This window comes from Columba livia, chromosome 15 (genome assembly GCF_036013475.1).
Source record: "Columba livia isolate bColLiv1 breed racing homer chromosome 15, bColLiv1.pat.W.v2, whole genome shotgun sequence".
In the NCBI taxonomy this organism is placed as follows: domain Eukaryota; kingdom Metazoa; phylum Chordata; class Aves; order Columbiformes; family Columbidae; genus Columba; species Columba livia.
The window spans coordinates 7,168,243-7,190,182 of record NC_088616.1 but is presented as its reverse complement, the minus strand read 5'-3'; the positions used below and the strand labels follow the sequence as shown (position 1 = coordinate 7,190,182).

The 21,940-nt window shown below is 45.7% G+C and overlaps 1 protein-coding gene across 11 annotated transcripts in view; it reads left to right on the top strand.

Moving 5' to 3' along the window:
* MGRN1 (mahogunin ring finger 1) overlaps positions 1–21,940 on the top strand; it is a 52,019-nt gene that overhangs the window by 9,230 nt on the left and 20,849 nt on the right. For all 11 annotated transcript variants that reach the window (XM_065030813.1, XM_065030816.1, XM_065030815.1 and 8 more), the window contains exons 3-6: positions 770–858; positions 5,234–5,380; positions 16,814–16,931; positions 20,768–20,834. In XM_065030813.1, the coding sequence (XP_064886885.1) occupies positions 770–858; positions 5,234–5,380; positions 16,814–16,931; positions 20,768–20,834 (421 nt within the window). The remainder of the gene's footprint in view (positions 1–769; positions 859–5,233; positions 5,381–16,813; positions 16,932–20,767; positions 20,835–21,940) is intronic.

The window sequence follows — 21,940 nt, the reverse complement described above, 5'->3', positions numbered from 1 at the left end:
CTTTGTGTCGTGCCTTTGCTCTGACTTGGAGCGCGGCCATGGCTCCAGCTTGAGCACCTGCCAAACTTGGCAGTCGTGTGAGTGGATGTTTCAGCTTCAGGCTTCACCAAGGAGATGGGAGATCCAGCAGGCAGGTCTGCAGCTGCACAGGTTGCAGACGCCACAGTAAGCAGTGTCCTTTGCATTTCTCACTGGAGATTCTCAACCAGTAAGGAGAATTACAGTCTGAAGCATTATTGTCCTTTATTTAAAGGACTATCTGTGAGAGAAGGCCTCTTGGCTGTAGACTAGAGTGAGGCCTCCTATCCCTGTCTCCTTTTCTTTTCCAGAACATTTGCCCCATTGTTTTGGAATAAAAAGAGTTTTCCCCCAGTAATCCATGGCTTCGGGATGCTGATTAGCAGTCAGGTCACTGTTTGCATGCCGTAACATGCATGGAAGAGCTTCCTTTCTTTAGTGGAAATAAAAGCTTGTGAGAGCAAGGCTTTCCAGACTTAGAATTCAGGGTGCAGAAAAAGAGCTTGTGAAAATGCCCTTTCTTAAAGTGCGTACTCTCAGTATGAGCTATTGCTGAGCCAGAGCTGGATTTTCGCCATGAAATATGCTTGATTAAGATGTAAATATAATTCTCTCTACTGTTCCTTGTGGCTGTTGTATTGAGTATCTTTAAAGGCAGACGTTTCTTGGTTTAGGTAAATTGTGTACCAGGTAACATGCTGCTACCTTGTATAGTATAAAAATAGGAGAATCGTTTGTCTTTTTGTTCCAGTTTCCCTATGTAACTCCAGCTCCACATGAGCCAGTGAAGACACTGAGAAGTTTGGTGAACATCCGCAAAGACTCTCTCCGACTTGTGAGGTACTGTTATTGCCTGAACCTTTCATTTTATTCAACCCATCATCCAGAGCTAAACTGTGTTTGGTAGGGTTTTGGAGAAATAGCTGAATTCCCAATCCTTCTTGCTAGATATGGCCAGAGGCTTCTGTGTTCCCTTGTGATCAGAGCTTTCAGGTGGTTTATATGCTCCCTACCCCTAGACTTGAGCAATCTGTGTTTCCAAACAGGACCAGTGATATATCTGTCTCTACAGGACAGACTAGAGTGGTAAACAAAACCATGAAATCATAAGCATGGACAAAATATATTAGTCAGGTCAGTAAACCCTACAAACAGATTCCTTTCTGCATTTTTTTACAAGGAGAAGCCAGAACGCTGATTCTGGTGCAAGTCACAGGCCAGGAGGGCTGATTGGTCTTGAGTGAAACTTCCTCAGCTTTCTCCTGCTGCCAAGATAAAGTTTGGCTGTAGTGTTACATGTTTGTTTAGATGGCTTATGTCCTGTGCATAGGGGAAGGAGGTCTGGGTAGTTGTGGGGCTCGGTTACCTTTCACTGCTCAAGACAGATCTGAACCAGCACTAGCTGGATTAAATGCCAGTGCTTCGACCTGCAGCCGCCCTTTCTGAAACACATGGCTGAAATACAGGGGCCCAGCGTACAGTGGTTTGTTTTGGTCTGAGCGACTGGGCAGATGTCCAGGCATCTGGACAGGCAGAGCATTTCCCAAAGATCCTTGAGCTGCTCTGAGTTCTGCATTTCAGGCACAGGGCTGGAGTACTGGCAGGGGGCCAGCTCCAGCTCTCAGCCAAGGTGGTTCTGGGAGCGTGCTGTAACGTGAGTAATTTGAGTCATAACTGCACAAAACCCCCAGTTTGTTTTTATGTGAAAACTGGAGGGTGTTTTTGTTCTGGTTTTGGTTTGTGTTTTTTATTGTTGGTTGTTTTTTTGGTTTTGTTTTTTTTAGTGAACAATACTTGTGATTTCAAAACTGATTGAACAGGAAAAGAGGGAAGAACTTCTGAAAAAGTAACCATTAGTAAACTTCTCTGAATGCTGTCTGGCTTTTTCAGCTTAAGGGCAAACTACTTCTCTAGGAAAAAGTCCTCCTTTCCTCCCACACTTGCTGTTATTTTGCAGGCTTCCACATAAACAGGGTAACATCTCTCAGAAGCCAAATGGGAAGTGGCTTTTTCACAGGGAGGGGCTTTGCTGTGAGTGGAGGAGTTGGTGGGGTTTACTATGTCATCTTGCTTTGCCTTTTTGATCATAACATTGGATCAGCCGTTTGTTCTCAAAGGTGGTCAGTCTCTTCTGCTCTCTATACATGTGATTGTGGAGGCTGCGTAATTAACTTGTGTGCATCACCGAAATGCACACCTAGCAAAGTTGCCGGCTTATAAATCTGTGCATGCATCTGTGGGCACCTCACATCAACACCGTAGGTCTTGACTAAATGTACATTGTAAACTTTGAGTGCAGGTGGAGACGGAAGAGCTCTTGAACCACCTGAACCACTCCTGAGCCGCCTCCTTGTCTGCCACATCTATTGCAAAGAAAGAGGGAATGCAAAATGTGTGACTTTGTCTTGCTACTCCCCTGAAGTTACATCCCACTGTTCCTGCACCTGAAGGTGGAACATGAGGTGTCTCTGCCTCTCAAAGTGTGCACCAGAGGAGTCCTTGCTTGTTCCTTGGTCCAGCTACCAGCTGCCATAGCTGCTCATGCTGTCTTTCCTTGCCTGAACTCTTTCCTGTGTGCCAGACAATTTCCTTAACCTGCAGCACCAGGTGTGTTGCAACATGAAGATGTGTACACAGCCTTGCTGTGACTGTCACCGTTTGGGCACGTACACCTTGCAGTCTGCTCGAGTGATGGTGTTCCAGGCAGACAGGGCTCTGACTCTCCCATTTCCCAGCACATGCATCCTCCAGAAACCTCTTCAGGCACTGCAGTTGGTGGTGGCCCCTCAGTGGTTTCCCAGGGCAACAGATCTATTCTAGTCTAGGTTTAACCCCTTTTCTTGGAAGGATGGAAGCATATTCTGAGTGCTGTCAGGGATGTGCAGAGGTGAAGTTGGGAGCAGGAGGGAGATCTGCAAACCCGTGTGCTTTTTGTGACTTCACTGAGAAGACAAAACAGGCAATGGTTTTACTAATGACGCATTGCTTTGGCATGATCTGCCCCCACCCCTAGATGTCCCACTTTGTTACTTGGGGCTGTTACAGGTCTGTGGTGTCAGTGGGCATCTCTATTTTAATACCCACCTAGATATGCAGTGAGTATAGGTCTGTGAAGTAGCTTACATCAATGCTTGCCTGGGAGGGTGCTGGTTCTCCCCCACCCTACTTCTTCTGGAAGAAGTGGCAAGTGTATCGTAGCCTGGATCCCTCACTGCCAACCCCGGATCTACGGAGGGCAGCACAGCAAGAGAGAATTTGCAGAAGCTTGTGCTCCTGCTTTCTTGGACACACACACATTTGTGAGTGGATTGTTGCCACCTGTGCTCTTGGGTCAGTCCAGCCTAAAATGTTGATGCTACCTCCGTGTTTTCTAGGCAAATCTGCCCTGCTGCCTGCAGTGTTTCTTGTGTAGGGCCTTCAACTGCCGTGATTTTGTACTCTGAAAGCAACTAGCTTGTGTGAAAATACCATCTTGCTCTGTACTGTGTATTTTATCCAGGATGCTGCAGGTGTTTAGACGCTCAGTTCTTGGGATTTCTGTGTGGGTTTTGTGGTTTTTTTTTAATTTTTTTTTTTTTTTTTTTTTAAATACTAGTACGTTGGGTGTATTCTAGTTTGATTTGCTGTTCTGACCTAGGTGAACCTCTGGCAGAAATCTTATTTGGAGCTCTCCAAATTCTTCAGACAGGAATGCAAGTGTATGCTATAGTGATTCACTAGGGTTACATTAGTACGTGTGTTAGGTATTTGATTATGCTGCTCTTAAATTTTATTTCGCAGCCTCTGTATTAAGTTGCTGAAGCTGAACATTTCATTCTTGTTCAGTCTGGTGTTAAGTAAAATTCATGCTGGAACCCTCTTAATTAGGCAGCAGTTATTATATCTCGGTGAACTTGGTAAATAAGGATTCCCTTGATGATTTTTAGGTTGAATCATGGAGGTTTGCCTAGCCCATTTCTAACCATTTTCAATAGTGCAGCGTATTCATCGAGCCTGTTTAATGATGAGAGAGGCTGGTTGATACCGTGAAGTCAAAGACAGTGCCAAGCTTTTCCTGAATCGTTTAGCTGCTTGGCTTCGACCCGGCGTTGTGGCAGTTGAGGTAACGCTGTCGGACAAGTGAGGCTGGAGCTGGGTAGCAAATTGAGTGGTGGTGTACAGATCTCAAAGGCAAGATTGTAGGTGCTACCTACAGTCATAGGGTTACAGTGGGATTTGAATTTACATATGGGAATCTGCATCTGCCCTGCCAGTGAATCGTGTCCATTCTGTCACTTTGTGCTTCAAGGGCATATCTTCTCATGGTGTGTTGTGTGGGCTGCTTCTTCCAGGTCTGCTGGTCTTCCTGGCCACTCCTGGCATGACATAACTCACAGCTCATCCATGGCCATAACTTGCTTCTTCAGCGGATTTGTTACCTGCCTGTTCCAGCAGCAGGGAGAAGGAGCAGTACTGGGCAGTGGTGATCACACAATGGGATCCAGCTGTACCGTAGCCCATAGCCAAGTTACGAATCACCTTTATGTTAATAGAAATAACTTCTAAACTCATTCTTGTATTGGTTATCATGCATCTGTTACACAGTTAAATGTGTTAATTTTTGCTCATTAAGTATGTGCAAGCTTCAGTCATTAGCAGCATTGAAGATTTAGTTGATGATCTGTACATTTAAAGGTATTGAAGTTCCTATATTCTGATGCTTTCTGATCTGAATATCACCTCTGTGATGCTGGAGGTACCTTTTGTTGAGCTTCAGAAGTTCTTTGTGTTACAGAAACCTTGTTTTTTGCCTGTCATGCACCATTTAATTTACAGAGTTAAAAGAATTAGGCTTTAGACTTATCAGGCCCATGCAAGATTTCTTTAGTCACATACTGAACCTAATAAGAAGGTTTAAAAGGAAGGAGAATATTTCTTGTCCTAAGGGTTTGACATTCAAGAGATCACTTCTTTGTCTCATTCTGTGTCCTGGCACTGTAGGGCAGGGTGAGATTCCTCAACACCATTGTTACATGATTCACGTTAATAACTTCAGTCAAATCTGGGAAGAACCTTCCTCAGAGGAAGGAATGGTGATCTCCTGGGAAGCACCAGGCGGCAGCCCATGGTGCCTTGCCTGCCCAGAACATCTGGACTAGAGTACTCTTGTCCTGATTTCCAGAGGGATCTTGATGATATCTCGTATGAGTTCTAATCCTCTGGCATTGTCTTTCAGGTATAAAGATGATGTTGACAGCCCTACTGAGGAGAATGGGAAGCAGAAAGTCCTGTACAGCCTGGAGTTCACGTTTGATGCAGATGCCCGTGTTGCCATCACAATCTACTGCCAGGCTACGGAAGAGTTTGTTGGTGGCATGGCAGTGTAAGTCCTGGGCCTGTGGGCACGTGGAGGGGCACAGGAGCTCTCGGGAGATGAGCCTGTCAACATCTCATGAATCAGGCCTGAGGGCAGTGCTGCCACAGATGGTGAAGGGGGAAATCTCTAATTCTTCTGTTTTGTTTTATATATTCTGATAACTTTGATTACTACTTTCACTTTCTTCCCCCATATAGCCGATATCCTCTCTTATTCCCTTTTCAGTTTAGTTTTTTTTTTGGGGTGTGGGGTAACTGTGCTGTGTGCAAGAAAGGAAAGGAACTTGCAGCTGTACGCTTTGTCAGCAAGATGTTCTGTGAAAGTAAAGAAACAACCACCTTTCCCTTCACATACTACCAGTTTTTTTCCAGATCACCTAACTTGCTGGATTTCTGTGTTCCTGTGACAGGAGCATCTGGGCCACCAAGGTGAAGTTCAGTGTGACATTTACACAGCGAGTCTGTGTGGAATTGAGGCCCACCTACAGCCCCTTTTGGGATAAATGACCACCCTAACACAGGTTGTTGTGAGATGGCTGTTGGGAGGATTTACTGCCTGGAACCCTGTATGTGTGGTTCCTGCCAGGTGCATATACTAGCCCCTGGCTAGCTGCAGAAAGAATGGTCAAAACGTCATTCTTGGAGTCTTTCTCATATCCTGGTAGTGCATCCGTATGCATTTCAAAACGTTTTTGTCTAAATTGGCATGTTTAGACCATTCCAATCAATGCTGTATCCCATAAGACTACAAAAATGTTTCTCTCTGTATTAAGAGCAAAGGTGACTGAAATGTGCTGTCTGTGGCGTGACACATGAGCTGCTGGTACGTTATGACAGGCTTCCGATGGCTGTGGGACAAAGAGTTCTTTTTGTTCCATGGGTAGAGGAAGATTCAGGCTGCAGAAGCTCTTGGCTTCCTCGTGTAGAGGCGTTTGGCTGATCAGCGGTTCTGTGCATGTAGTGCTGACGACTTCTGCAGTGGGGATCTGGGTCTGGGGGTAAACTTATGTTTTATTGAAGGGATCTGCAGAGGTTTCAGCAGGGAGAAATATGTATGACAAACTATAAAATGGCTTACATGTTTTATGCAAAGTATAAACATCCCACTAATGATCAATGAATAGTGTATTTTTAGAAATGAGACAAGCTCAATGCTCCCATCCAGATGTGCATTCCTCCAGACTGGAGGATATCCCAGTCCAGAAGTTTTGTTTAAGCCCCTTTTGTCCTTCTGCTGCCTTTATTTTGGGCAGGTAATAAATTAACTCTTTTTAAGTGCTTGAAAAATCCCTCTTGACAAACTCTGAAAATGCATTCTATTTAGATGCAGTTTTTCCTGAGCAGAGCTGAACGCAGCAGGATGCCTTAGAAATCCTGATAAAGTTTCCATGTTCTGTCTCTTAGGTCCTTAGGTTTCCTGTGAATTTAGTGCTAGTGAAGGTGTTGGAATGGCAGCCTTGGAGATTGAAGTCCTCTTTTCCTAACAGGTACAACGTGGAGAGGTGGCCAGTGTCCCTTGTGCTGCCCTGCGGCACTCCTTGGTTTTTACCCAAAAAACTGTGGGCTTCTGGGGAGAGCTGAGGGTGCCTGTGGCCAGGGTGGATGCATTGACATTGCCAGACTTCAGCCATGGCTTAAATCAGCAAGTCTTGTTTTAAATCGTTGATTTTAATCTTGGTTTGCATATTTGCATATTGGTTTACCTTGGAAGATAATTTGTCACTGGTCAGTAACAATGAAACATTTGCATTTACAACTCAGTGTAAGCTTCATATCAAACTTTGTGCCACATTTTACAAAGAGCTTAAGTCTATAAAGAATATGTGTATAGGTGAAAATGTATTTTTTCAGACTTCTGGTTTTGCATTTTGTTGTGTTAAAATGGCAAAAGAGAAAGTTATTCTAAGGTGAAAATATACTTTTGTTTTTTTAACCTGTGTCTTGAAGCAAGCTGTGTTGGGATGGAAGTGCAACTGAATCACCCGAGACCAGCCGTGTACCGTTCTTGTTAGTAAACTGCACTGTGTTGGACTCTGTCTTGTCAAGTTGTGCCTTGAATAATAATTGTTTAATGAAAATGTTATAGTTACTGAATATAACTAACTGTTTCTGGACAGAGTGTGATTTCAGTCTTCTGTAACTAGTTGCTCTCCTCTAGGAACTGTTGGTTGATTGGAGGAGGAAAACAGTTTCTGGTTCACTTAAGAACACATTTTACTGAAATTTAGTGCCATGCACTAAGCCAGTGACTGTCCCCAGTGCTCTTGTCTGTTCTTTAAAGCTTATGCAGCAAACTTGAACTACCTAATTGCTTTTTAAATTTAATGTGAACAATTCCTAGGCAGAATTTCTCAAAGTTAACATAACTGTCAACTTCAAAGAAACATATTTTTTAAAATACGAATTTTTTAATCCACCCTGTCCATGGTCACTGGGAAGACGGATCTCTGTTCAGATGGCGGAGGAGAAGCCTTTGTTCGTGCAGCCTGCCTGCATCTGCACGAAACCAGGATCAGTAGCCAGCAGTCATTGCCTGGCTAACGAAACGTAGCTGACGGTGCTGTGTCACCCTGCTAGGGTGGCAGCAGTCCCCAGTGCACTAAACCTTTACGTCAAGAGTCAAAGCACTCAGATTCAGCTCTTACTTCCACTGCTGGCCTTTTATTTAATAAATCATACTTTAATTTCCCTATAATAGAGGAGTGATGAGCTGTCTGTCTCTGCTCTGGAGTTCTTGGACAATAAATGTTATATAGGTGGGGGGGGTGCATCAAAAGCCAGGGAGCCTTTTAGAAGGCATGATCCTGATTTCATGCAGATGTGTAGGTAATAAGGGCTGGGGGAGGTGAGATACAAATATAGACTTTATAAGCTGCTTTAATTCAACCCAGGCTATTTTTCCATGTGCAAGTGGCTCATGAAGCACGTCCTGGGGCTAGTGCAGCTGCCCGAAGTAGGCATCTCTGCTTCTCTGGATTTGCTGGCTGCTAGTAAAAACCTTTTGAAGCTCTGATTTCAGCTTTGCAAAGCAATTCTGAAAGGGCACTGCTATAATTACTTTGATTTATTCTTTTCAAATTCTAGTGGAAAAAAAAAATCGGGGCTGCATTCTTAGAGCTCTAAGTGCAGCATGTGCATTTTTAGTGCATTAATAGGAATGCAGCTTCCCCCTGCCTGGCCTGGTAGTTTTTCCTTTTTCTCAGTTTCTTTTGGTGCTAACAGCTACATTCAAGGAACAAGCATGTGCAAAAGCTGCACTGTGTATAAATTCAATACTTTTTTTATTGCTGTGTTCAGTACGTGATTGGGAAGAAGACGCTATTTAAAACAAAAGACTGTTTTTTTTTTTTCCACTTTCCTAAATTGATGCTAAATTTTAAAATAGGAGAAACTTTCTGGACCCTTGTCAAAAGCAGAAAGTTTCTCCTGCTCCGCAGCCTGCAGCATGGCTCCTTAGAAGCGCCAAACAAGTTATTCTTGCTTCTCTGCTGAAACAGCCACTGATCCTGATAGTATCAGCACTCCTGCTCATGTGAAGCTCCTGCTACGAACGTTATTATGTCCATACAGTTTGGGGTGAGGGGAGATGGCTCACCCCGAGCAGAGGCATTGCTGCTTGTAGAGCCGTGTGCTGGGCCTGCCCTCAGGATTAGCTGCTCTCCGTGACCAAAGGGAAGCGTTTCTGTCTGCCAGCCAGGAACCTTCCCCCCTGGAGTTGCTGGGGCTCTGTGTAAAAGCTGGTGGCTCTATCAGCGTGTGCTACCTGTCCTAACCTGTCTCAAACGAGTGTTCAGCAGACTTTCCCAGGTAATCATGCTGAGATACGCTCAGCTGTAGCGTTTCCCAGCCAAGATCTTGGGAACACGTAGCTCCCAGCTGCTGCTTGCCTCTTTTCCTGAGCTCTTGAACTCTGATTTTCACTGGGATCTATATCGTCGCTGCTGTGGGACCACAGCTGACCAGTAAAGTCTGGAGAAGGTGCATGTGCGGCTGTAGGTGACTGTAGAGGTGTCTTTACCTCTGCAGCCCCATGCCCAGGGAGGGGACCCAGCACTTTCTGATGCTAGGGCAGATATCTATAGAAGCCTCTTGGATGAAATCGGAGTTAGTATAAATCTAGAATATGTCATGCCTGGTTACTTTGTGGTGAGGCTAAAGACTCTTTAGACTAAAACTCATTAGTTTTCAGAGGGCTGGCTGGTGCATTACCCCACAGGTAGCAGAGACCAGATCTGCCTGTGTCCAGAATCTCTTTAATGGCATGGAATTAGCAAATTAGCAGTGACCTGCCTCTGAACAGCTCAAGATTCCAAATATCCTCATCTTTATTTATTCTTCTGGTTGTGTCCACTTTCTTTGGTTTTGGAAGCTGGCAAACTGTTCTGCTGTGCTTCTGTTTCCTGTGGCAGTCCCCCCAGAGAGCTGTAGCACAGCGTCTTCCCCAAGGATGAGGATCTGCTCTTATTTTCGGTTAGTGGTGGATATGCATTTGAGGTGTTGGTCTCAGATCTGGCTGGCTTGGAGTGATATTTCTCAGTTTGTCCTTTTCTTTGGCTTCAGCTTCCCAGCAGCTGGGTAGAAGGCATTGAAAACACTGGTTGGGGAAACCATCATAGCAGTTTGACTGCCCAGCCACGAGGACAAGCCTTGTATTGCTCAGTGACACCGAGCCACAGCAGTACCTGTCAGCTCCTACAAACAACGAGAAATTTGCTGTCAGAATCTGTGATGGTAATGACTAGTGAGCTGGAGACGTGGCTCCATGCCTACGGTAGAGGTGATGGGCTTGTGCAGCAAGGAGAGGTTCAGCCATCTCAGCCAGAAGGTGAAGGGTGACCAGGATGGGCCCTACCTAAACGACATGAGAATCTCTGCCTTAGCGTGTAGGAGGTGCCAACATGCAGGTGTGTGAGCTGTACATCACTACTCACTAGTGATCGCCCATAACCCTGTGATTTCCCCAGACAGATGAGAGGATGCTCCACATTGTATTTCTACTGCAGGGCTGGCAAGACTCTTCAGCAGCTCCTACAGAACAGTTGAGGGACTCCCAGTTCATCACCTGCCTTCTCCTGTAGTAACTGGTTTGTGTGTTTGTACCCTTAGATGCCTGTGGTTTAGGAGTTAGGAGGCAGGTTTTTCTTTTGGAAGAGGCTGCAGAGATGTTCATACTCTCTGTGTGTGCTCTACGAATGCATCCTTTCCTTTTCTGGCAAAAGCCTTTACATGCACATTATTAGCCTGTTCCTGGGAGGGCCCCTGGGACTTTTCCAGCTGTAGATATCTTGCTGACTAGCAGGAAGGATTGTGTAGTTAAAACATGACAGCAGCGGTTGTTTCCTCAGGGGAAGAAGTCAAACCAACCCTGTAGCTGGAAGCTCTTGAAACACTCCGTTCTAAAGACGTGAGCAATCTAGGCAAATCAGGAGCTGATGATAAATATGACATGAGAGCTTTGAGTTTTGCAGTCCATTTTTATGACAAAGATCTTTCTCTTTGGGCAGAAAAGGTTCTCTTCTGTATCCTAGCAATGTTGCCAAACTTTCTTATTATAAAGAGAAAACACAATGAAAATAGGTCAGTCTAGCTCTGCAATCCTTACCCTTTTTCAGGGCTGTGCTGTTTGTGTTGCGGATCCACAAATCAGTGTACTGGATTTGTTGCTTTTTTAGAAAAAATCTGATTTCCTTGTTTGTTTTGCAATGCCTGCTACACTCATCGCACACATCCTACCGCAGTCTCTTAAGCTGATGGTGGATGTGACACTGCAACAATTACGTATTCTGTCTGCGTGTGGAAGTTTGAATAGTCGGTTCACTAAATGAAATCCAGCTGCAGTGGGTAGCTCAACACATAGCTGTTTTCATTAAAGCTTGGTAGGAGAGACAGGGACACTCAGGTATTCCTTTGGTTGTTTAATAGCCTCTATCTATTCAGGGCCTTTGAAAGGTGCTATTGCAGCTTATGGCTGTGGACTGTGGTGATTAATATGAATCCTTTGTGCAGAGAGATTTCTCCTGTGTTAAGAAATCAGAGACAAGTGCTGTTTTCTGCTAGGCGCAAGCATTTACCGCTTTGATCCGGACAGACATCGGTCCCCAAGGGAACGCTGTATTGTGCTGAGTTCACAGTCTGGAGAGCTAAATTCTATAGGTTTCACCAAGCAGACAAACCCTCTGTCTTTTAATGAGGGCTCTGGCCTTTGTGCCTCTCTGCGTAGCTGTTGTGTAAGCCGCCGGCGCTGGAACCGAGTGTGGCCGGCTCTGCGGCGGGTTTGGCAGCTGAGGACAGACCTCGGCAGGTGCTGGAACGGGACGTGGCTGGCAGGGTTTCAGCTGCGTGATAAGGGGTTTGTCTCCTTCTTTCCTGGAGTGGAAACTCAGTTTTGGAAGGAGAAGATTGGCAGGGGTTGCAGAGCACCAGCTTAGCAGACGGTTAACTTCTGCATGGAGTGGGACCCTCTTGGGGCTGGATCTTGCCTAACTATGAACCGAGACTCAGGACTGTGGCCTTCTTATATTTTGGTAGTGTTTCTTTTACCAATAACATCACTTTGAGTTGAGACACTGTTCAACTTCCCTCTTGCCCAAAAGCTGACCTCTGAGATCCTGAAAGAGGAGTGTGCAGGTGGAAGAGGGAGGGTCCAGCGTGCTTGCTCCACATCAACTCCTGGCCTCTGTGAACATCAGCAGGACATGACTGGCTCTTTCCTCATCACATCATCCTCATTCATCTAAGAGCACATGGAGCCTGCCACAGCCTGTGGCAGTGGAAGAATTGGTTCCTGAGTACCCTCTAAAGGTCTCATGTAACTCTGCCTTGTCCTTGGTTGACTGCAGATTGCCGTGCAACGTGCATAGCTGTTACTAAAGAAAGGTGACGTTTATGTTGTCCATAGGCTCTTCACAGTGCAGGCTCTTGGCTGTTACCAGTCAAAAATGGAGCCTTTGGGCATCATTGCTATGTGCATCCTGTTTTTCTTTGAGAAGCGGGGTCTGGACAGTGCTGTGCGTAACTCTGAGGCAGACTGGCCAGGATCCTCACTTGGTGCTTCTTGGTCAGGAGTCCCAGCGTGCTTGTGGTAACAGGAGCTGGTTTTTGACTGTCTGAGGCAGCCCCGGTGACAGGCAGAGCTGAGCATGAGGAGCACAGCAGTGAAGAGGTCTGCATGAATTGGGACTGGTGCCCTGCTGAGAACATCCCCAGGCACTGATCAGGAATGAGCAAGAGGTGGAATCACCCCCACACATCTCCAGTTGCATCTCCAGTGAGCACATAGCAACAGAAGTTTAATTCTGCTTAGCCAGAGTTCCTGAAAGGCTCCCACTGGAGCTCCATAAGGTCTACAGGTGCCTGGTAGCAAGTCTGGACTGTGTACAGGTAGCAAGTCCAGACTGCGTACAGGGAGACTGGGGAATAATTTTAGTTTGTTTCCTGTTCTCTCAAAAATCACTCTGATGTCACAGGGCTTCTCATCTGCCAGTTCTCCAATACACAGCTGGTTTTGGAGGTGGAAGGATTTGGCGTGGGGAAGGAAGGAGTCAGAGCGGGGTGTAAACTTTGCTTTGTGGGAGTAAAGGTGTGTCAAAGGGCTCACGGGAGGAGACGGGCTGCAGGAATCCTGAGGACAGAGCTGGGGGCTGCTGCTGCAGTCAGCAGTGTGGTCCATCACATTGCGGGTGATTCTCATGCTGTCAGGGGTATCTGAGCAAACAAACAGGTTTAAAAAAATGTGACCAGGGATTTCTGCTTGGTCCTGACCTAACAGGACAGACCCCACTTCTCCATTGTCCTGAGCTGCCGGTGATTGCAAGGTAGTTTTGTTAGACCTCCTGTCTGGATGGAGACGTGCCACAGTGCAGTCTGAGAAGCAGCAGCCCAAATATTCAGATTTCAGCCTTTTTGCAGGGAGAGGCAGCATGTTGCTCCTCTGCTATCCTTTATTCTTAATTCATGCTCTCTTTTCCTGTAACAACACAGCTCTACAGAGCTTTTCCTCTATTGTTTGCTGTGAGCCCTCAACAGCACGGGCAGGGAATAGAAGACTTATGATTACAGCAGATGCCAACCAAAAGGGCTGGGGATGGGTAAGAGGCTGCTTAGGCACTAACATGCAGGATACTTGCTTTGTAACAGCTTGCCACGTTGTCCTCCTGTGCTGGAGCGTGTACTTGTGCAGCGCATCCTGTGCGTGACCTTAGAAGGGTGATTGATCTCTGTGACAGTCTGCGGTCTCCAGCGCTTCCAGGGCATTCGCTGGGCTCTTGGCCTGCTGGTGCTCGGCAGCCTCGGCACTGGCCGCTGACTGGAGGTCTCCAGCGCTGACTGGGTGTTCAGATCCAAGTCTGACCTGTGTTTCAGCAGTGGGGACCAGGAAGTCACACAGTCCGAGGCATAAAGCTCTCTTGGTTCACTTGAGAAAGCCTCCTTGGTATTTTTGTCATGCTCTTCAGCTCAGAAAATCAACGTACCTGGTTTATTTCTTTTCTCAGGGGTGGTGAGAGCAGCAAGTCTATGTGAGTGTTGTTCTACCCTATCCTTGGAACAGTGTTACTTGCTTTCCCGTTGTAGACTGGCTTGGGCTTCTGGTGCTGTAAGTGCAGGTCCCCCAGCTTTCCTGGCACTCATATCAGCATGTTTACACCCCTGTCCCAGCACTGCTGTGGTGCATGTCATCCAGGCAGTTGCTGACCTCCACTCTCTCCTCTGCACTTCATTTCCAGTAGGTTCCTGACTTGCTGTCACCTTAGTAAGTCACTCTCCCATCCCCAGGTTTTCCAGCCACAGAGGGGGAATTAGTGCCTCTCTGCAAAGCCGGGAAGCTTTGAGAATGCCACAAATGGAGCTAGATACAGGCTTGCTCTATTCATTGTGCTTGACAACTCAGTAAATAAAACTTCACTCAATTGCTCGCTCTGTAATTCACACATAAAAGACCTGTCATTCTGATCTCTCCCACACCATGCTTTAAACGTGAAGGATGGAGTGAGGCCTTCTAGTAAAGCAGCACAATTTCAGCACAGTGCAGAATGGTCTTTGAGGGTGAGGTATTGTCAGAAATAACGTAATGTACCTGCCTTGGCAGGAAGGGTGGAGCACATGTGGTGAACCTTCGTCACGGCCTTCTAGAGTTTAATGTGGATCTTGTGATACTTGATGAGCCTTCTGAATCCTTAAAGGGTGCAGGAACTACACTGTCTTTCCAGAGAAAGGCAGCAGGAGACCCTGTTTTTTTCCTCCTTGGGTTCGAGAGGAATTAATAAATATTCATCATCTTCTGGCATCCAGGTTCTTATACCTTAAGCTGCAAAATGCATTCTAATCACTGTGCTTTAAGGCCTGAGTCCTGGAGGGCAACCCGCTGGCGCTATGGGCTCTTGCATTCTGGCAGCAGGTAGGCAGGCCTGTAGCCTCCCTGTAGCTCTTGAGTGTAAAGTGTCCACAGCATCTCTTGAAGCTGAGTTTTAAGGTTCAGGCATGTCCTCTCTAATCACCTCCAGCCCAGTCTTTGCATCTCTGGTGTGATGCTCAGTTCTGCAGTTCTGGGTTGACTCTGCACCGTGGTTTTTCCCGTGGCTTTTGCTTCCCCCCTCCGAAAGTGAGCTGCCCAGCCCTCTTCCTCGTTGCTTACAGAAACCAGGAGGCATTATCTTGGAGGTAGGAAAGTTTTGTGTTGCCATCTCTTTCTGGTGTGCTGCACTCCTCCACAAAGTGTGGTTAGGCTGAAGAAGCTTAGAGCTTTCTAACCTTTTCTTACATACCTTGTGGTTTGTAAGCTATGTCTGTGTTTCAGAACAGCTGAATGTCACCAGAAGTACAGAATCCTGTTTTTCAAGCAAGGATTCTCTTTTCTTTGCCCCTCTGCATGCTCTGTTAACTGCTCTGTACTGAATCAGTCATGCCAAATGCCTTGATCTTCTCTGGTGTTACCTCCTTCTCAGGGCTGGCAGTAGCACTGCCCATGTTCTTCTTTGAGAAAAGCGACCTTGAAAATCTGAGGAGCTGATTGTCAGGAGATCCTGTGTGATATCCCAAGCGGAACTAAGCTAAAACTCAGCCTAGATTTCCTGGTGCTAATGTGACACCTCTCCCTGGAGCCTGTCCCTGGGCTGTCTGGTTGATCAAGAACCGTGGCAAGCAGGTTTGAACAGTCAACGAGGCTTCAAGCATGTAGCTGTTCAGTGTGCGGTGGCTGGAGGCCAGTGCTCTCCCAGTCTCACTGTGTGAAGCTCAGCTTAGGAAGTGATGGTTACTATGCAGAAGAGATAACATCCCATGACTGTGACTGGCTGTTTAAGGCTTTCTGGTGGAGCTGGAGCTAGTCTTGTCTTGTCACTAGTGTTGTCACTAGTCTTGTCACTGTGTCAGGGAGGTTGTCATTTCTGCAGTGTAAGCCTCTTGGGCAAGGGATCTCTCACTTTCTCTCCAGTTTGTCAACATGCTCCAAACATATGGTTGGTAGCTCAATGACAAAGGCTTTGGTGCTCAAACCAGCTTCAGGTGTTCCCACCCTGCTTTCCAGTTCGTTGCCTCATCTCCTGTGCCACAATTAGCAGAAGGGAGGTTGTGCACATCCAGCTCAAAAATCACCCTCCAGAAAGCAGTGAAAACGTCTGATCCTGTTTTGTCCCCGAAGCGCACCGTGAATCATACCGTCCTTAGCGATGGTCAGCGAGAAGTGGAACGTCTCTCAAGGGACAGACAGCATCGGGTGGGATCTGGGTGCAGAAGATGTTGGATAATAGCTACAGTCTCATTCCGGAGATGTTCATCCCATCCTTGCAGGGCTGGCGTTTCAGCGCTGGCCTCAAAACAGTGGAAGAATTGCCACTCTTCTCTAGGTGGTCAGTGTGGAGGACTGGCTGGTGTCTCTCTGTGGTGTTGGTAGCCCTGCAGCACCTCTGGGGAAGCACATGAGGAACAGAGGAGTGAACTGGAATGGCTTTTGCTTACCAGGATGGTGGCAAACCAAGCAGTATTTCTACTGCAGAGCTGTCCTGCAGGGGCATGGAAGAGCTTTCAGTGCTGTGTTGGGTTGTGTGTTGCTTCTGTTAGATCATTGCTCATTCTTCCTGAGTTTCCTGCAGAAAATAAGACGCTGGGCTGAAAGCCAGTGTTGCCTAGGCCCTAGATTTAGTGAGCTAGCCTTTGCCAGGCTGCTGCACCCCACTCTACTCTGACACTCAGTGTTTCCAGGCAGGTCAGTACGGATCCAAACAGACCTTGCCTGTCTGCGCTGCTTTCCATTCCCTGTGCTCACCTTCTTGCTTTCACCTTTCCCTTTTTGTATCCCCACTGAATGGCTGCCAGCCCCTGCCAGCTCTGCCTCTTAGAGCTGCCACTTGTGGTCCCTGAAAGGCGGACAGGCATGAATGAACAATAGCATAGCAGTGAGCAATCATTTGTTACAGCAAGTTTTCTTTTTCCCCCCTTTCTTCAGATACAGCACAAAGAATCCCTCTCTGCAGTCGGAGACAGTTCATTACAAGAGAGGGGTAAGCCAGCATTTCTCCCTGCCTTCCTTCAAGATTGATTTCTCAGACTGGAAGGATGATGAGGTAAGTCTGTGTCCCCTTCCCACTGCCCTGTTGTCCCAGAAACACTAGACTCCATTCAGTGTTAGGAAATTATGGCTGGAAGACACCCTCTTGTTTTGTGGGTATGAGACGATTAGGGCCCTGGGAGGAGCAGGTATGAACAGTGTGGGAACTTGGCAGGTAGATCAGGCAAACAGGGAAGAAACCCAACAAAGCGACTTTTGCTGTTGCTGATCAGCTGGCATCCCAACATGTGGTGTAGGCGGGAGGCTGCAGAGATTGGCACGGGAGCTCTTCTGAGGAACCCGCCACTTCTCAGCCTGGCTCTCCCTGCAGCCAAAGGGCTTGTGGGAACAATTGTCTGTCTTGATCTCTCAGTTTTGGTGCTTGGTGTTTGTTTGTTTGTTTTGGTTTTTTGTTTTTGTTTTGTTTGTTGGTCCTCTGTAACATCAGTTTCCAAAGTGGGGTGCATGCAAGACAATTCATTGGGGTGAGGGAAGAACTTCAGTAGTACATGTAGATATCTTAGAAATAATAAATATACATATATTGGGAGTATGTGCTCTAAATTTTTTACTGATGGGGTGAATAGTCAAAATAGTTTGGAAGCCACTGTTCTGGAATAGCCCTGTTCTCTTTAAGGGCCACATGCACATTATTGATTGGAGCAGTACAGTGTTCTGGGGGGACACTCTCCCTTCTGGGGCAGATTCACGCTGTTGCATTAATGCTGCATAAGGCAATGCCTTTCTCCTTTTAGTTTAACCCATAACTGCAAACAGATGAAGGCTTGGTTTTAATTAAGCTCTGTGGCTTTTACTACATAGAAAGATCTGTGGCGTCCTATTAATTTTGGTATCTTTGCAAAATTCCAACGCAGGCAATAACTCTGCTTCTTGAGCCTCCGAACTTTGGCCCAAGGGCTTCCACTGCATGTGATACAGGGCAGGGAGGCCTCGGTCTTTCCCCTGCTCTGTGCAGAGTTGCCGTAACTGATTTCTCATGCGGAGGAAACAGTCTGTAGCTGCTGCTAATACATTTGTCCCTGTGGATCCCTCTCCCAGGTCAACACTGTTGCAGCATTCATTGCCTGACCCAAGCCTGTACGAGAGTATTGTGTGTGTGAACCCTGGTAGATAACTCTACCTATTAAAAAACAAAACCAAACGGAAGGGAAAAGTAGTCTTTCATGTATTTTGAAAAGATTGAATAGCTATTGTCTTGAAGTTACAGTTGTAACTCTAAACAGTCCCGTGCCTTAACATACCATGGCGCTTACCAAGAGCCTGTGGAGTCTGGTCTCCTGATGTCTTGATTGCTCTGCCAATATATGATTTCACAAGTTCAGCCTACAAAAGCCTGGAAGAGCTGCTTTTCAATCCCGTCTGTCATCTGAGAGAGCTGGAAAGTAGGAGCTCAGATCCCTTTCTTCTTAAAGAACTGGGAAGCTTAATTTTCACTTTTGTTCCTGCCAGTAAGGTTTTGACTCGAATACTAAAGTAATGTCCCTTTGACAGCTTAAAAAGAGAGATGCTGTGGAAGAGTAAGCTTCTAGCTCCCTTTGCCTGATTCTCCTGTATCCTCTGTCTGCTCTTTTTCATTGGTGTTACTGGGAGCTCTGGTTGTGGAGACAATGCGGAACAAGCACTGTGATTCATAGAGGTTTCTTCTCCAAAGAGAGAAGTGTGTTATCACTTGGCTGTGTACAATTGCGTGCTACAGGTTGCTTTCCAGCTTTGTAATTGGTGTTGCCCCAAACCCCAGATTTATTTCATATTTGTACTCAGTGTAATACTCACATATGATGTAGTTCTTGGCTGGTCAAAGGAAGGGGAAATAATGTTATATTGGGTTGTTATGTGGAAAGCTTTATGAAAGTTTACTTTGTCTTCGTAATATATTGGTTTGCTTGGATGTTATAGAGTATGGCTTGTGTTGAGACAGTTGTTTTCAAGTCCCTAAAAATTAGTGTGAAATGGACCCTTAAAGAGGCCTTTTGTTTAAGAATGCAGAGGTTTGTATCGTAAAGCAACCAAAAATCTGCAATATGACTTTCCCTTCAAATGGACAAACAGTAACTGCTGTCGTACAGTGATAAATCAGAGCAGGAAGCCAAGCACAACCATAAGCTTCTTTCAGCAATTTTAATCAATTGTCCTCGATGAAATTTCCCTCTGTGGCATGCCATAATGTTTCAAAAATGCAAGCTGGAAAATAGTGGCTCAATGAGTCTCTTCTGTAACAAATACTGAGAGGTTAAATGAGATTTATGTGTTCGCTCTGTTACTCTGCTGTTTTAGAAAGAGAATTGGTCCTAGTAGTATAAAGGAGGAATAAAATGTAAAACCGTCATAAAGGATGAAAATTAACATCCCTCAAGATTGAAGACTAGGTAGGTCAAATCATGAGGTCTTTCAGCACATGCATTGTGTTTGGAATCAGTGGGCACACTGCGAGGGGCTGTGTGTGTGTGCAGAGCTTTCTTACACAGCTCAGAGTCGCTTTGAGAAAGCTCTGCAGATGCTGAGCGGTCCCAAAGGTGTGCAGCCTGCACGGGGAGCGTGCGCCTATGGGCAGAAGAGCAGCGGACTTGCAATTCCCTCCTCTCCTGTGCCTGCCATGGAGGCTGCTGAGCTGTTGCAGTCCAAAGCATGTGCCTGCAGCTCTTGCAGAGGCGCAGCTGTATGTCTGATGGGCCACGACACATGCGGCAGCGGCTGACCGGGTACATCAGCTCCCAGTGTGCAGTTATCATTCATTTCAGGATGAACATTTAGGTTGTAATTCGTTGGAGGAGGAAATGTTTGTGGCTATGTTAAGGCTCACGGTGAGGGTCACCTTCCCTGCAGTGTGGGTGTTTAGGGTTGTTGTTTGGGCCAATGTCAATGGCTATCTTGATAGTTTATCTTTTGAGGGACTGGCAAATCGTGCTGCAAATGATGTTGGGGCTGCAGGAAAGGGAGGGAAGCCCTGAAGCATGACTTGGAAAACTGAGAACAGACTACCTGGAGCACCATGGTGAAATGACATCTTTTCCTCTCTTGGCAAGAGATGAAACAAAAAGCCTCAAGTAATTAAGAAAAAAACACCAGAAATCCAGTCTCTGAGCCACTTGTGTTCCTGGCATAGGACAGTGTTTGTAAGGTTACATTTTTTCTTGTGTTTGTATGATGACATGGAGCTTTTGAAGTGCTTTAATGAAGTGCAGGTCAAAGAAAGAAATTGGGTCTGTTTTCCTTGCACTCAAATGAGATCTTAAATTTTCTCTCTTGCCAATTTGAAGGTCGAGGACCTGGATTTGATAACATGCCAAGAGATGGAAATTAGTCTGGTGTTTCCTTAAAGTGTTGTGTGAGCTTGAAATTTTACAGGTTTTTCTCTACAACTCCAAGAGCTTCATCCAAGAGCCAGGGTTCCTTTTGTGGTGTAGGGAGCATAATACATGCTGCTGTGCTACAGCCAGTATTGCCTACTGTACACAAGCAAAATTAAGGCACTAGATGTATTTTGAGAAACTTAACCTACTACAAATCACTCAGGAGACTTTTAGGATGCACAAATTAGTGAGAATTAAATACCATATAAAATTCAAATGGACATCCTATGTTTTGCTAGCCATGGCTGGTGTTAAGTGCCATGTCAGTGTATATATGTTGTAGTTATTCTGATTGACTCCCTTTGAAAGCTGGTGTCTGAATTTTAAATCCTCCTTCTCTGTCTCTCCTTTTGAGACCATGGACTGGCGGTCCGTCAGAAGGGACCTTCCTTTATTCCTCTGACGTTAACGCTACCTCGAGCGTTGTCTTCAGGCAAGCCTGGTGTGAATTATCTAAACTTATCTCATTTTTTTCCTTCAGCTGAACTTTGACTTGGACCGTGGCGTGTTCCCTGTGGTCATCCGAGCGGTGGTGGATGAAGGGGATGGTAAGCATGGGGTGTGCTCCCTGGGTCTTCTTCTTGCTCTCTTTAAGGTTATGTGACTCCTTCAGGACAGGCCTCCTCCTGCAATGATGAAAACATTTTGCTTGTAGCAAAGGCTTGGGGACCCTTTCCAGAATGAAAATATTTCAGGAGTTAATCTTAACTTCCCTGTATTAAAGGAGCCCAGCTAACCACACGTTCTTACATAAAAAACATGCTTTTAAAATAGCCTTCAGTTTTTACAGGAAAAATGGTCAGATGTTTAGTGTTGGGATAGTGTTTAGGGGAACTCCTGGCTCTGCCACCAATGCCAGGCACAAATTGGAGTTTACATTGGCCTTTGCATATGCAGCTTGTAAGGCAAGGAGGGAGTTGGTGTTCTCCCCTCTTTGAGAGGTAAGTTGTCTCCATAAAAGCTCTATGTAACTGTAGAGGGAGCCTTCCTCAAAGAGCGGTCAGAGAAAAAGAAATGGCTTTAAAACGCTCAGGCCACTGTTCAACCCAATACGGCTTCATTCAGCAGTTTAAAATTCTCCTACTTTTTCTGAAGAGTGCTTAATGGTTACAATAAAAGAATGTAACCTTTGATGGGAAATAATATTGTTGATTATTTTTGGAACCTTTTTGGAGAGGAAAGTCCAGTAAATATTTAGATTGTTACTCACCTTGCACAGTGTGCTTTTGCACTCTTTGTGTTTGCACTTACTCTGAGCATCAGCAATGAAAAGGGTACAAAGAAGTCACATTTTTTCTAAAATTGGGAGCGGTTGTGGTCAGCAGGACCTGCATTTCACTTCTGCATTTTGTAACGTTTTGTACAAGATTTAAGAATCATTAGAAATTAAAAAATCCATGGTTGATTGCATTGTTAAGCACAGTCACTTGTTCAGGTTATGTTATAGATGTAAAGGTGCCCAGAACCTCATTGCAGTATTTTACAGTCCTCCAAGCAGAGTGAAGTATAACTGGATGAACCAATGTAAAGTGTGAATAACAAAGCACAGCACAACATAAAGGAAATTCCTTCTAAAGTGCATCTATTTTTAGTGATTTCAGGCACCGTTAGTAAAATTGACAGATATGTATATTTCTTGACCATAAATATAAAA